Here is a 16,359-nt window from a genome sequence, read left to right on the forward strand (position 1 = left end):
CCTCTGAAAGGATTCGAACCCGAGTCTTTTCAAACAATGGTCTCCATCGAAACCAACTGAGCAACGTACCCTCCTACAGTGGAATAAGACAATCAAACATTGCTTAGAAGATGAGTGCCAACATTCTGAAATAATGGAATCAATATTTCAGAATGTTGATAAAAAAAAAGAATCAACCCTATTGTAAACAAATAGTGAAAAACAAGTGATTACACAATAGGAAGATCCTACATAGATCCTATATTCGTCTTCAAAGAATTAATGGAGAAAAGAAGAGAATTCAAATAAGACAAGCATCTAGCATTTACCGATTATTACAAAAAAACTTTTAGCAAAAATAGAGTGATGTAAACTCTTTGATTGACTAAAGCACAATTATAATTTTATTAAAACCTCTTTACACTTTACACGAGAAAAGAGAAATAAGCGTAAACATAGGCAAAGACAGAACCAAAACATTAGAAGCAACTGGAGTACTTCCTTAAAAGATTGTGATGCCTCTCTCTCTCTCTCTCTCTCTCTCTCTCTCTCTCTCTCTCTCTCTCTCTCTCTCTTTCTCTCTCTCTCCCCACTATTATTTGAAATATAATTAATTGAAGAAACCAACACAGTGTGTAATAAGTGAGTTTAGCCTAAAGGAAGGACTCTAGATAAAAAGTAACTTTTATCTTAGATGTCATATTCTTTGTGGATTAGAAGCGATATATGGAGCAACACACAATAATCTACAAATAGCAATATATAGAGCGGATTCAATTAATAATCAAATAACATAGTGAGCAATGGTACTCAAAGGAAATCCATATTCGAAATAGAATAATAATAGAAAAAAAAAGATTAAACAATCGATTTGTTTAATTATTCCGGCTATAAATGAAGTTGTAATTAATATTACAGATTTCTATCCAACTAAAAAATGTTTCAAAGCAAAGGGATAATAACTGAAAAAATAAGGCAAGCAATATTTAAAAAGAACAAAGAAAACAAACAAAAAACAGATATGGATGTTTAATATTTCATCATATACTAATACCATTCTGTGGTAGTCTAATATGAACAATAAGAGCGAGATAACAAAATAATCATGGTAGTAGCAGAAATGAAATGCAGGAAAAGAACAGAAGAGTATAAAACATTATCTAAAATCAGAATGAAGATATACTCAAGCAATTGAAATTTCATGCAGAACGAATGGCAAGCAGTAGAATACGCTGCTACAAAGGCAGAAATTCTGGGGAGACTGAACAGGTCTCCTGAAGAAGTTTAGGGAAAGGAGTGAAGAAAAGGAAAAAAGAAATAATTAAGAGCCAACCCCCTGAGGATTGAAATTTCTTTTTCAGTTTAGCATCCCGTAAGATTTTGAAAAATTATATCTTAGAAAATGGAATTTCTCCCACACAGGAATTTATGAATATGAACGCTACAGAAATGAGTTAAGAAATGTAATCATTCATTTCGGAAGGTTTTAAAATTTCAAACATCTCAGGTCGTTATAGGGAATGCCTTTTTCTGCGATTAATAGAACGTTGCATGATAAAATACGAGTGGAACCTAAGGATATATCCGGAGAGCGTACTCTCTCTCTTTATCTATCCATCTCTCTATTTATCTTATTATCAGGTTTATTATAAGATGACATTATTGTTATGAGGTAGAAATAATACCTGCAGTCTTCTTTATCCCATACTATATCACAGTATCTAACAGATCTCTCATATCCGTATCCATATTTATCTGTTTCTTCATGACTTATCCATTCCCATTGAGGTAATTTAGAGATCTGAAAATGTAAAAATTAAATGTGATATATTTGATGACAAAATATTAAAATGGTCTGTTTATTATGATCATATAGTTAGAATCAATACATATAATAAGATCGCTAAAGTACTTATCGCTTCTTGGAATTCAAGAAACAGTTACAGGCAAAGGTGCAAATTTTGTATGCTTCAAATCAATACGCAACATAGTGAAGAATCATTACGGTTGGTTTTTGGATGTGGAGCGAGGAGTATAAGCAAAAAAGCTGACAGCATTTCGAACAAGAGTGATAATCGGAGAACTTCAAAAGGAAAACATCTACGACTTTTCTTACACGGTAAATATTACTTACAGATCAAACGTTCAAACCTGCTGAAGAAATAGAAGTAACCAGGTTATATTGATTCCAGATTATAACGATTTCGTCTAAAATACTACCTCGTAGAAGTCTTCTTACTCTAAGACGGCTGGACGCTGCAAACCACCCAGTTCTTCAGAATTTACGTTCGAAAATGCTTGCGGATACCAGAAAGTTTCATTCTCTGAAATTCGGTATGGCTATCAACACAAGCCTTTGTTAACCAGTTAACTTTCAACCGTTTTTGAACATGAATGGATGAGTTACAAATGCTGAACTTGTAAATAAAGCATATAGGTCCAAATCTGCAGCAAGTCTCACTATTTTCACCTTCTAAGTCTGATGGATATCATTGGCTGTGAAATGATGGCAGAGGAATGATTTTAAAGCTAGTATATTATATTACAACAAGGACGTTTGGAGCAGAAAGCTTCATAATTCTATTCATGCTTCCTGCATGATGTACTTGTTTAATTATTCATATTTCATGGAATCATTACTGCTAGTTCATTATCGTTCTTAATTATCATTAATGTTCAGTCATGATGTACACTCTAGCAGTTTTACGTTCAGATATTTATAGAATCGAACAAGATAATTTTGAGATGATAATTTATTCGAAATACAGCAAAACTTATCGAGAACCATTAGGAATAACTATCCTATTAAAATATCCATCCGACATCTTGTAAGCTTTATGAGACTAGCATATGAGTTACCTTATAATAATGATCCAAATGGAAATATGATGGAGATAATTTCAGTGAACACATATCTGATGTCGTTTATTTACCAAAAGATAGCATACGTAGACTGCGATACTTGTTTAGACACGCTGGGCAAAAAGAATGAGCATATTGGATCTTTAATAACGCCCTGCTATAGCACACAAAATATTTGAAACCTCCAAAAACTATATCCCAACTCTCATAAGGGACATGCTTACTTCCTAACCAATTTATGATTAATGGTCATTCTTTATGGTTAAAGTCAAGGTATTTACTATATTTTCTCAAACGTACAGTCAACAAAGGAATTTGAATAAGCATTCAGTCTTATAAAATATGCAACAACAACCGCAATTACATCATCTTGAATCTGATGAATACCAGTCCCTAGTATTCATCTGTGCGAGCACATTAACTTCGCAGATGCACATAAAAGTGTTTCTTTACACTGAAAAACTCCAATAAGAGTGCACAACCACCACCATTTCTGCTATAACAAGAGATAGTAGAAGCATTATAGAAATTAATGACGAAATCCTCTTATATGCATTTCAGTACTACGAAAACCTATACGATGCTAATCCAACATCATTGGGCCCACTGATATAATTCTTTCTGATGTGAAAAGAGTCAAACCCAACATGACGACATCAGTTATTAAGCTTGTCCCAAAGAAAGCAAACGTTTCAAAAGTAAGAAACTGGCGATCCATCTCCAAAATAGAAACCGTAAAATGATATCACAAGCCATTGCCAACAAATTTAAATCCGCGGTAAACGAATAATAAATAGACACAAGAGCTACTCTATCCCTGGACGATCATCCACTAAAACTTACTTCTCGATAGGGATCTGCATAGCTAACAACAATGAAACAATGGGCCTTCTAACACTATACCAAGAAAAATCTTTCGACTGCACTGAACTCCTATGTATTCGACTGCTTGAAAGTCTTTGGGTTTGGCTCAGGATCATTCAATCCATTAAGATGTTATATGCTGAAGCACTCGTTTGCATGAAAATAAACAGGCTCACCATATCTGTACAATAGAGTACAGATATTTTAAAAAAAGCTGCTCACTTTCCGGTCCTATTTACACAATTACTATGGCGTGGAATTAGTATGCTGTTCACGGTATCCCGTCCTGAATTTTCTTACCAAGCCATAACCCTGATATCATACGGTGATGATGCTATAGTTATAGCCCGAGAAGAAGAGGATTCCTATAACATACAAACAGTATATCAACAGTACCAAGCAGCCTCAGAAGCCAAACTAAACGCACGTAAAACCACAGTACTCTGCTGAAGCAAAGGAAAAAATCGAATGGATTCCTGAATGTTTGGTCTCTGGTCCGCGGGAAACAAATAGCAGGGAATTTACCTGATAAACACACCCTCTTAAGTGGACATGAACTGTCCACGTAAATCATTTAAGCAAGTACTAGGAAAGTGGAGAAATACGAGCTTCTGTCACCGAATTGGAGCTTTCCAACTCCAAGCTAAGTTCTTTTCTTAAAGATTGAGGACAAACTTGACTGCCATTGTCCACAGGATAACAACATTCCTCACTCGTTTGTTTAATACCGAATAACAGAAAATGGCAGAAACATACTTAAAGGAACATACAAACATAATTTTCAGGTATCCCACGAGAAGTGTCTCCTTCTCCACAACCGTACGAATAACATGAGCGAACTTGCCAATGAGTCTAACAAATTTCTAAAAAGAAGCCCTTTGAAAATGGAACTAAGAGAATGCAGAGAAGACAAAATGCATTCCTAAAATTCTCACGGAACAAATCTTCTATAAGACGATGGTAAGGAACTTCACTCAAATAGAGATTTTCTTCACTCGATTGAAATTGCGAGGCGTGAGGATCTTGAGTCATATTTTTTTCCGGGCCTTACCTGGCATTTTCCAAACATACTTTCAAACTTGAAAATGGGAATCAGGACGAGCAGATTTCACACTGTGAAACCTGATTTTCAAATCTGATCTTCTGCGTGAATTCTCTTGATGCATAATATTCGTTGCACATCTTTGTTTATAAAAGATAACATTGGTGGAGAGATTCATACCCTGCAATATTAAAAAGAATCTGCAGGATTCTAATACAACAGTCCAACCAAAGCACTTCATTTTAAAATCCTATATCATCCCACCAAACAATATTTCACTGGGACCTACCATATCGGAAAAGAGCCAATAAACGTGGCGCAGGCTATCAGGGAAGAATGTGGCCCAATGCATTATTCATCCCAACTATATTACGGAAATCAAACACACATGTTTCAGATAAGTCTTTGTTCTGCTATCGATCAGAAACAGTCCCGAATATATACTTAAAATGCAGCACACTAACGATGGTATGAAGCGCCTCTGGCAAGTGTCTAACTTGCTCCCCTAACCCAAAAATTTGAAATATTTTAATGTAACAAGTTTAAATTTTACTAAATGAAATATGTTAAATACTTACTATTAACCCGATCAAAATAAGTTGCAGTGTGTTGCAGAATTTGGGTTCTAAATTCGTGTTGCTGAAATTTAAATATACAATATAAAATGATGGACTTTTATATCTATATATTTTTACGTTTTGCGCCGAAACCTAGTTGCCCCTGTGGCGGGGGGTGGGGCGGCTGACCAACTTCTTGCATCCTTCAAACAAAAGTTTAGAAGTGGTATCCTACATGAGCATCATAATCACAACAGGCAAAACAACGCACTAGACTTTTTTCACCAAGAGTGGAATTCAACTAACCAATTTCTGGCTAGGCAGGGGTTAGGATCACAATCCACTTTTTAACACAGAAGTGACATCATTGCTCCCCCTCACAAATAAATGGAGAAGAAAGAAATTTTCTTGTTTAAGAGTTTGAATGGTGATCATCTGTTACTTTCACGTAAATATATAATATGGTAATAACCTAATAATATCGTTTGAAAATGGTAATAAAACTATGAAAGCTACTGGCATGAAAAGTGTAATGTCGTCTAATAACAACTGTTATTCGTATGTAATTTATGCCAATATTAAAGGGCATGTAACCTCGTTGTCTGGCCTCAGAGAATATTGCAGTCGCACCAAATTCGGTAAACTCCGGGATATTTCAGGTTGTCATATTTTTGTTTGGGGCTACTTAGCAAGGAACAGAGTTTCAGTACAGGAGTGATAGAAGTCTGGATGTTGTGTTTTTTTAAGAAAGTTGGCTAATTTTGTTGAAACGGTGCTGAGATATGGTGGGAATAAACTGATTTTTTCATTATGTCTAACTTCAGTATGGAGAGGAGGTGGAGTGAAAAGTAACTTAACTGTTTGTTTCGAATAACAATTTTGCTGAAAGGCAGTGAGAAGAAACTGCAAGCTGTTTATTAATATCTTCTTCTTCACACAGAGTAAGCAAGCAGGTTTGTGTAGAGTAAAGATAATACCTAGTTTTTGAGGTGGACACTGATGGGAGTGTGCATGGAGATATCTGCTGGTGTGAGTTGATTTCCTGTAAATTGAGATTTTTAATTTCTCAGAAATGCGAATGTGACTGACAATCCAGGAATGGGAGAGCCATTAATCTACAATTGAAGATTCAATTTGTTTTTTGAATGTTGACTGTTGAGGTGCTCAAGGAAGTTCTTTAGAGGTTCAGGACTGTTGCTCTAAATTAAGAAGATGTCATCGATATATCTCTTCCACAATTTTGGTTTCAAAGCAAAGGAGGAGATAGCTTTTTCATCAAAAGATTCCAAATATAGTATGGGCGATAACGGGTTACCCATGGCTAAAACAGATTTTTGTTTTAGCATGGGTAACCCCTTTGCAAATAATGTCTCTAAACTGGAAATAGCCAGAATTAATACAAAGAGTTAATAACGACATAACTGTTTTTTTGATAATTTATATTTCTGAAAAATAAGAATTCTTCTCTAAGGTAGATTTGTGAACAGGGAGTCGACATCAAAGATAGCCATTATTTCTTCATTTTGAACATTTCCGTTTTTTTACACATGAAATATTATCAGCAGATTTTTAATAAAAGAAGAGGCCGAGCCGAATAAGCACTTTATTGATGTTGCTAAATACGTATAGAGTTTATAAATAGGTGAATCAATGCCTTTTACAATAGGTCTTAGTGGAGTGTTTCCTTTATGGATTTTTGGTAATCCATATAATCTATGAATTAAAGGATGAAGTGAACAAAGACATGATCGAATATTATATTTTGGAAAACTTTGTAGTTGTTCAAGGAAAGTTGTTTGTATGTTATGTTTATGAAGTTCACGAGTTCGACATCTTCTTTGCACAGTGGCTGGAGTTAACCGTGTGAGTCATCATGAGTGGAGATAACAAAGGCACCTTCAGCCGACGACAACTGAGATATTGGCGCACACTTGCAGTCGCGTTCTCTGGTCCGTCTTTTAATTTAATTCAATAACATCAACTATTATTTAAGAGGATATACAGGGTGTTCGGGATAAATTTGACAGTTTCGTAAGGAAAAAGAAAATCTTCTTTGTATCTATTAAATTTAATGAATTGACAAAAAAACATTACAGGCAGAGTTAATTACAATACTATCAACAAGATTTACTCAAAATAACCACCATTAGCATCGATCACAGCTTCAATTCTGCTTCGGAACCTCGAACAAGCTGATGCTACAGTCTCCCTGGGAAGGGCCGCAAAAACTGTTTTAATTTTATCCATTAACTGGGCTTTTGTATTACTGGAAGTGCGATTGGTGTCTTTTTCAACTGCGCTCCATACAAAATAATCCATGGGATTAAGGTCTGGGGAGTTTGGAGGCCAAACATTTGGACTGGTGAAGTCGTAGAAATTTTCAGACAACCATTTTTGACTTTTCCCAGAGGTGTGGCAAGGGGCCGAATCCTGCTGCCATACATACGGCCTACCATTGGCTACCCTTGTTATCCAGGGCTTGACTACAGTAAGCAACTCCACGAACAAAGCCCGAATTTCAATGCCAGGGTTCTTCAACACCTGTTCCTGCAGATTTGCGAGGAATTCTGCTGTACGAACGCAATCAGATCGTCTGCTAGGGATCTTTCTTCTTGCTACATCCTCGTAGTCACCATTGCAAGTCTCTAGTTCATGCCTGATTGTTTTTATTGTATTCAGGGAGCATTGGGCAGCAGTCGTAATATCCTTATTTTGATGGCGGGCACGAATCATCATGATACAAGTTATTCTCTTCCATGATTCAGGTGGGTTCCAGCTATCCATCCTTTCTGACATCTTGTATATGAATGAAGAAGGGTCCAAACTTTTAAATGAAGAGAAGTGTGTGTTAATACATGTAACTTACGGAAAAATATAATTAATTATAAATATGTCAAATTTATCCCGAACACCCTGTATATATGTTAAAAATAATTTCATAAATGGATTCAGATCTGAAAACACACATCAACTCAACATCACCAGAGTTAAAGATCGGTACTATCAACATAAGAAGCCTGAATGGCAAAGAAATGGAGCTAGCTGAGGAATTAGATAAGTATCAGATCGACATAAAAGGGATGACCGAAACAAAAAAGACAAAAACTGGTGAGATCTTTCTGAGCAATAAATACAAAATGTTATATTCAGGCAATGACAATCAAGGAGTAGCCATAGTATTCAACACAAAATACGAGGCTAATCTTCTTGAATGGCAGTCAGTCTCAAATAGAGTAATGTGGGCAAATATGAGAATGGGGAACTGGACAATGAGACTTATTGGTGCCTATGGTCCCACAGATGGTTCTACTAAGGTAGAAGTGGACGAATTTTTTGAGGCTTCAGAAAAAGCAACTGACACAATGAAAAAGGAAAAGTTGGTCCTTGTTGGGGATCTAAATAGCAGAGTAGGAAATGATTGTCAGACATACAAAAATATTTCGGGAATATTTGGAGAAAAGGGCAAAGCCAATAATAATGGCAAATATCTGTTGTCGTTGTCTGCAAGGATAGAAAAATCAGAACTCCATGGTGGACACAGGAAGTTAAATAGGAAGTGAAAGAAAAGAAGAAAGCATATCAAAAGTTCCTGGAAAATAAGCAGCTTGTGCTCTTAGAGAATACAGAGACAAATGCAAGAAAGCTAAACAGTGTGTAAAACTAGCTAAACAAACTTCATGGGAGGATTTTGGCAAGAACATTGAAAATAAATATCAAGAAGGTGGCAAAATATTCTGGAGGTTGTTGAAGAAGCATGGGAATGGAGGAAAGAGTGCTGTAAAATGAGTTAGAGATGATAAAGGTGATATAAAAACGGGAGAAAAAGATATCCTTGAAATATGTTAATTACTTTGAAAAACTGCTAAATGAAATAAGCTGTGATGATAGCACAGTGGTAAAAAACACTGACCAGGCATGCAGTCAGGAATACATATCCATACTTGAAGTAGAAAAAAGCCATCAAAGGCTTGAAATGTGGAAAGGCAGCAAGCGTAGATGATAATCGACCAGAAATGCTGAAGTATGGTGGTATAGAAGTCTTACAGTGGCTGCTCTGCATAGTTCAGAATGCCAGGGCAGAGGGACGAATTCCCAATGATTGGAGTAGAGCTCTCATAGTACCTATATATAAAAAAGGAAATAAAACTGAATGCGAGAATTAGAGAGGTATATCCCTATTGAGTGTTCCTGGTAAGATATATGCAAGTATACTTGAGAAACGGTTGAAAGGAATTGTGGAAGAAAAGCTTAGTGAAGAACAAGCTCGATTCAGGCCAAATAGAGGCTGTCAGAATCAGACCTTCACTGTAGGACAAATCGTTGAGAAAGCATGGGAATATAACAAAGATTTGTATTTAAGTTTTGTCGATTTGGAAAAGTCATATGAAAAGGTGCCAAGAGAGCAGCTATTCAATACGCTACAGTTATATGGTGTCATTGGGGCATTATATCAAGCAATACTTAGTCTTTATTTGAGTTATGAGTCAGCAGTTAGAATTGAAGGAAGTGCAGGAAGATGGTTTAATGTTAAATCTGGTGTGAGACAAGGATGTACATTATCCCCTCTGTTATTCCTTATCTATATGGATCACATTATGTAGGAAAGTGGTATTAAACCTGATATCAAAATTGGAGATGTTAATGTCAGCTCTTTGTTTTATGCGGACGATGTTATAATTCTGAATAAATCCGCTACAAATCTGCAAGATTCTCTGACTAAATTGAATAACTGTTGTAATAGATATTGTATGAAGGTCAGCAATAAAAAGACAAAGACAACGAAAATAGGCAGAATCATTGAAAATGTCAACTGTGTTTTGAATGGAGAACCTGTAGAACAAGTAAAACATTTCAGCTACTTAGGCACGATTTTTAGTGAAGATGGAAAATTAAATATAGAAATAGACAACAGAATCCTGCAAAGCTGGTATAGTAGGAAGTCAATTGAATAAATTCATATGGAATAAGAGAGAGATTAGTCGGAACACTAAAATAGCTGTATACAAGACAGTGTTCAAACCAGTTTTAACTTATGGATCTGAGAGCTGGTTCATAATTAAAACACGACCAAAGACTAGAGATCGCAGATATGAGAGTCCTGAGAAAGATTATAGGCGTGAACAGATGGCATCATCATATTAAAAATGAGGATATTATGAAAGATTAGCATGCGTTAGCAGAGGTAATCTCAGGTGGTATGGACACTTAAACAGAATGGGCGAGGAAAGATTAGCAAAATAAGTGTTCTCTGCCAGGTTGGCAGGAAAACGACTCAGAGGAAGATCAAGATATGGGTGAATTGATACGGTACAAAGTGCCTTAGGCGATAGAAATATAAGATCTGGAAAATTGTAGATAGGAAGTTAGTAATGATATAAATTTTTTATGTAGTACTATCATATCCTGTACACCCCTTGAGGTTACATGGCAGGAAATTGACGATGATGATGAAATGGATTCAAGATAACGTAAAATTACAGGATGATGCAAGAATGTTTAGTGATGAATGGATAAATGATAAATGCTTAAGTATTTTTTTCATTGACTATTTTTTCTTAATGAAACTCTTGCGGCCCGATTATTAAAAATAAAAATTGAATGTGGCCCATGAGTCTTAACAGTTTAACGACCCCTGGCTTAAAGGATCACGCTGACCTGTTTAGTAATCAATCTACATCAAAAGTTTTCCCATTTCGTCAAAAAGATTGTCTCCTTTACGGATAAGTGAAGTAGTAAATAGTGTCACACTCTTCACTTGACTAAGAACGAATGGGCTCGTGGCTTGAAACCGTGGGGGTGCTCCAACTTTCGAAATACATACACACTGTAAGTACAGTGTATACATGGTTGGATAAAATATCAAAATTATGGTAAAAATTAAAATAAAAATTAAACATGAAAAAATATCGTTTATTATCGATAAAATCATACAGTTCGGTATAATTCAAAATTACTTAAAAATAAAATCCATTCCTTTAATTATAATTAAAGGAATGGATTTACAATTTTTGGACATTACAATTAAATCCTTTAATTGTAATGTCCAAATATTTAAAGAGACGGAATAAACACGATATGCACTATGAACATTCTACTACTGGGGCAAACTGCATATAAACAACAGTGGAACTGCGCGACGGACAGTGCCGCATTACGCTAATAGCTCGCATCTTACTATGACGTGTATATGCTTGCGCGCGACGCAATATGACACTGTGGTAAACTCAGTGCTGCTAACGTCCTTCGCCCTCCTAAGTGCTACAAGATGGATTCTTATTATTTTTTATACAAAATAAAAGCACTATAGAGGATTGTCGATGATAAAATTAAATATTACAAGCAAATATATATAAATTAATTAATAAATATATTTATATAGCGAGAAAAATTAGAGGTGCTGCAGCTCCACGAGCCATCCCTGCTAAGAACTTTGTTTTAACAAATGTAATAATAGCAGTGTGAGGTAAGTTTAAGCTATTGTCAGTGTATCGCAGAGATACACTGACAATGGTGTATCTCTGCGATACACCATTGTCAGCAAAATTAATCATTTTATTCTTAGTAGGTCATGTAATAGATTATGCCACTTCGTTTTGCTGGAAGCAATAGCAATCATCATCATCATCATCATCATCATCATAACGCTAAATACGGATATGGAGATCGAAACAGACCATATTGGTCTGTTTCGATCTCATTATCCATCGAATATCCTTTTTTGAGGTCTATCCTGCCTTCTCTTTCCAGTTGGCTTATATTTTAGTATTTGTTTAGGGTGTCGGGTGTTGGCCATTCGGTTTACATGTTCAATCCATTTTTGTTTTTAATTGTTCAGTTTTTCTTCTATTGATTTTGTTTTTAGTTGTTTTAAAATGTCTTCGTTCCTTTTTTGATCTAATAATGTGTATTTTGCAGTTCTTCTGATAAATCTAATTTACTTGTTTTTATGCTTTGTTTATCTTGTTTGTTTATTGCCCAAATTTCACTGTCATATAATAATGCGGGCACAGCTAACGCGTTGCATAATTTCAAGCGTGTTCCTTTTTTTTGTACTATATTTGGGTTGTGTGTTCTATTTATCAGGCCTATAATCTGTAAAAAGTTTGAAGTTTTTAAGTCTTTTCCTCCTTCATATGATATTTCACACCCAAGATAACCGAAAGTATTTATCTGTTCTATTGTTTTATTATTAATAATTATTTTACTTCTAACTGGAATTTGTCCACAAAATGCCATTGTTTTAGTTTTATCTATGGAAATTTTCATTCCTAACTGTTCTACTTTAATGTTTAAATTATATATTGCTCTTTGTAAATTGCCTTCCATATCTGATATTGTTACCTGATCATCTGCAAATAATAGCGTATTTATTTTGTTAATCCGGGAAATTTCTATACCTGGATTGTTTAAGGTGTTCCCCTGTATTAATATTTCATTAATGTAAATATTGAAAAGTGTTAGAGACAGAAGGCGTCCCTGTCTTACTCCTTGGTTTATAGAATGGTTTTCAGACATTTTTTCATTTATTTTTATTTTTATTTGATTAGGTTTCCAAGTATGATTGCTATTGCAATCATACTTGGAAACCTAATATTTTACTACAATCCAGCAAAACATCAAAATAAAAAGAGATGCAAAGAGCGACAATCTTTGTAAATATACTGCTACGGAAACGCACACACCGATTTTTTCATGGAAGCCGCTTGTTGGGTTGCTAAAACCGACTTATGAGTGATTGCTGTATTTTACGATGAGGAGGCTGGAATGTTTTGATAAACACTTGGAAAAAATATTATATTAAAGCAACTGATATAACCACAAGAAAGGACATATCATAAAACCCTTTAACCCCAATATTTTACCAAATCGTAATAATTTGTTCTTTTTCTTTTAGGATATATAAGAAGACATAAAATGTATGAGTTTTGTTCTGTATGTGTACTAGAACTTTCCAGCTCCCCTCTCCTTTCCTCGTATAAATGGGCGCTGGTTATAATTGAAGGAGTCCTATAAGTGGATCATCGTAAAGCGAAGGGCCATAAGATTGGTTTTATTTTATTGTAATAATAGTAACTTGAAGGATTATCAGCTCCAAGGCACTCTCGGGCCTACAAATTATTCTGCGGTTATTGTTAAATTAACAATAACCTAAAGCTTTTTGGTTACATCAGTTTTTAAAAAAAATAATAAATAGATAAAAAGCAGTAAAGAACATTTTTGTCATAATGACACTCACAAAAGCAAACGAGACAAGTTAGCTGTTAGAAGATTCCCAAAACAGGGAGTAATATTTATCAGAAAAAATTGTAAACCAAAACAATAGTTTAACTTGGTGGTTTTAGTCTGCTTCTAATTAACAGACGTTTATTGCCTGAACTGTATATAACCAACATCCTTTCAATCTCCTCAATCTAATGGGAGGGGATTTCAATATAAATCCTCTCCCATTCAAAAAAATACAAAATAAAAAATAACATATTTTTTGTGCTGTTTCAGAAAATTTTTTTTTTTAAATGCATTTCAAATTTTAAAAGGCTATGCAATTCAAAATTGTCATAATTAAATTATATCCACTGTGTGTGTGTGTGTGTGTGTGTGTGTGTGTGTGTGTGTGTGGTAAGCAGATGATGGTACCTACTTCTAGAGTTAGAGGAAAAATTTTAAAAAATTCCCGATAATTTTAAAGGTAACTTAAAGGATATTTTATTATTATTCTTGTAGCTATTTAGCCTACTTTTGTTTAGCAGTGCCCCTTCGTTTATGATAATTTATGGTAAATGAATCAGGAGTTTTGGCAGTTATTACGTTAGAGCCACCTAACCTCTTTTCACGTTATTCTGTAATGTTTTCTTTTTTTCTAGTTATCACATTAAACAATTACTTGGTGTTCGTTTCTCTCTCTCTCTCTCTCTCTCTCTCTCTCTCAGGTATAAAAAATAGGTTTTTATAGGTATTATTTCTGGGAAAATTTCCATGTTACGCTTATTAAAAAACTATTATTTTTACGGCTATTTTGCCTGCTTGCATTTAAGAGTGCCGTATTTTAATGTCCTTAGTCCTACGAAGCTTTTGCGTAAAGCGCCAATGACATTAAAACGTGGCACTCCTAAACGAAAGCAGGCAAAATAGCCGTAAACATAATAAATAAGTTTTTATTTGATTTCACTGCAATGTATTCACCATCCTGACTTAATCAGTGTTTTTTCTGCCGATTTCTTTTTACAAATGAAGTGCTAGTTTAGCAATAATTAAACATGTTTTTTATTTATATGTAGTACACAGTTTAACTGCACATAACCTTTTAAGTCAAGTTGCTGAAAACGAAAGTTGCTCGGCAAATAAATCAGTGTTCATCATTCCTAACTAAATTATTTCGTTAATTTGCGTTATATCACACTTAATATCATGAAAAACTCCGACTGTTTTAATAGAAACGTTTTTTTTTTTATCAAGGCTAAGAGATATATCGTTATGCAAAGGTAGGAACGCTATGGTTGGGGGGTGCTACAAGGGTTCTAGTAACATGATATTTTATTGCAAATAAGACACTGAAAGATGCCGCGTAGTTAAGAAGTTTTGAAGGGAGCCAATAACCAAGCTATGCTTCAGATATATTTCCTTTCTGAAATATCTTAATTTTTATAATACCTATATACCAACGGATGAAAAAATAGCTCGTCAATAATTGCTGATTTTTAGGGTATACCTTAAAAAACATGCCGATGGATGCACTAAACGAATAAGGAGAACCACTCAAGTTTATCAGTAATCACAATAGGAAAATAAATTTTTTTCTCTTTGTTTCGTGTAGCTGTAATGGACGTGAATTGTTCCGGATTGTTGGCATATTAATGAATCCATATGGCCTAGCATACGTTGGGAGAAGAGACAGAAATGAAACATTATTTTAACAGGAAAATGCAAAATGTCACACGCCAAGAAATTGTATAATAAATTACATAGAAAGAGTGGATATTAGAGATCCAACATTACTTCAAAGCCGAAGGTTTGTAGAAACTAAGAAAGTTTCCAAACTTTGACCTGAGAGCTTATGAGATACGATCTTTGTAAGCTATTAGGTAATTTTAAGTATTGCAAGCCAAGACATAGGAGTTGATTTTACTTGCACTACTTAAAATGACACGCCCACTGCGAAGCGTCCGTATATTCGCCTTTTATTAGTGCATTTGATAAAGGTTTCACTGGCCTGACAGCTGTTTCCAATTGGTTATTTTCCTGTCTAACCCGTCTTGTGTTGTCCTTCTCTCTCCAGGGTTTCATCAGAATCCCCATCCTCCCCTCTACGGACATTTCATTACTCATTGGATTACTGGTTGAATATGAAGTTACTAAAGGTAATTGGAAGTGTCAGTTAAATTTGAAATCCGCCATTTCTAAACCTGCATAGTATTGGTAGCATACACCAATGCTTTATGAACTGAGAGCTCTTCACAATTTACTGTTCTAAAGGCAGGCATTTCGAGACAGAGCTGTAGAATGTTTCAATTATCGTAGAATATAACTTGCGTGCTAGATTTTGATACATCCCGCTTTCGGATATTTCATAATTGGTCCTTGAATTCTGTAATTAGAGAGATGATTTTGATTTTGCTATTGACTTATGGGGGAATCCGAAGGAATACGACTTCCTTTACTGTCAACATGGGAAGACACAGGGACATACTATTACGAAAATAAATGCATCTTCTTAGACGGTAGTAGAGTGATTAATTGTTCTAAGCTGTGCGTATATTCAACTTCTGCTGCCGATCTCAAATTTACTGTATTTTATCTTCTTCACTGGAAAGTTCCCGCCTGCTCTCCTGCAGAACAGGTTATGAGTAGAAGTATGGCTACTTGAAAATTTTCCTGTATCCATATTCAAATTGGGTTCTATGTGATTATGAAATTGGAAGAATTTTGAAGTTCAATATATTTCCATATGTAAATAAGACTTTATTGTACAATTAAACCTGTGTGAAATTCATGACTAAACAAACACACGTAATAACCACAGTAAGAAGTTTTAATAACTAAATATTTCGTCCTAAGTAT

At 34.8% G+C, this 16,359-nt stretch overlaps 1 protein-coding gene across 1 annotated transcript in view; it reads right to left on the reverse strand.

The window, feature by feature from the left end:
• LOC150106158 (epithelial sodium channel subunit gamma-2-like) overlaps nt 1-15,782 on the reverse strand; it is a 109,410-nt gene extending 93,628 nt beyond the window's left edge. Inside the window, exons 1-2 of the mRNA XM_090394634.1 lie at nt 15,705-15,782; nt 1,665-1,780 (exon numbers count right to left, since the gene is read on the reverse strand). Of these exons, the coding sequence (XP_090250760.1) occupies nt 1,665-1,780; nt 15,705-15,782 (194 nt within the window). The remainder of the gene's footprint in view (nt 1-1,664; nt 1,781-15,704) is intronic.
• Nucleotides 15,783-16,359: the final 577 nt, after the last annotated feature.

This window comes from Typopeltis vanoorti, chromosome 6 (genome assembly GCF_054136105.1).
Source record: "Typopeltis vanoorti isolate ZY-2024b chromosome 6, IOZ_Tvanoo_1.0, whole genome shotgun sequence".
Lineage (NCBI taxonomy): Eukaryota > Metazoa > Arthropoda > Arachnida > Uropygi > Thelyphonidae > Typopeltis > Typopeltis vanoorti.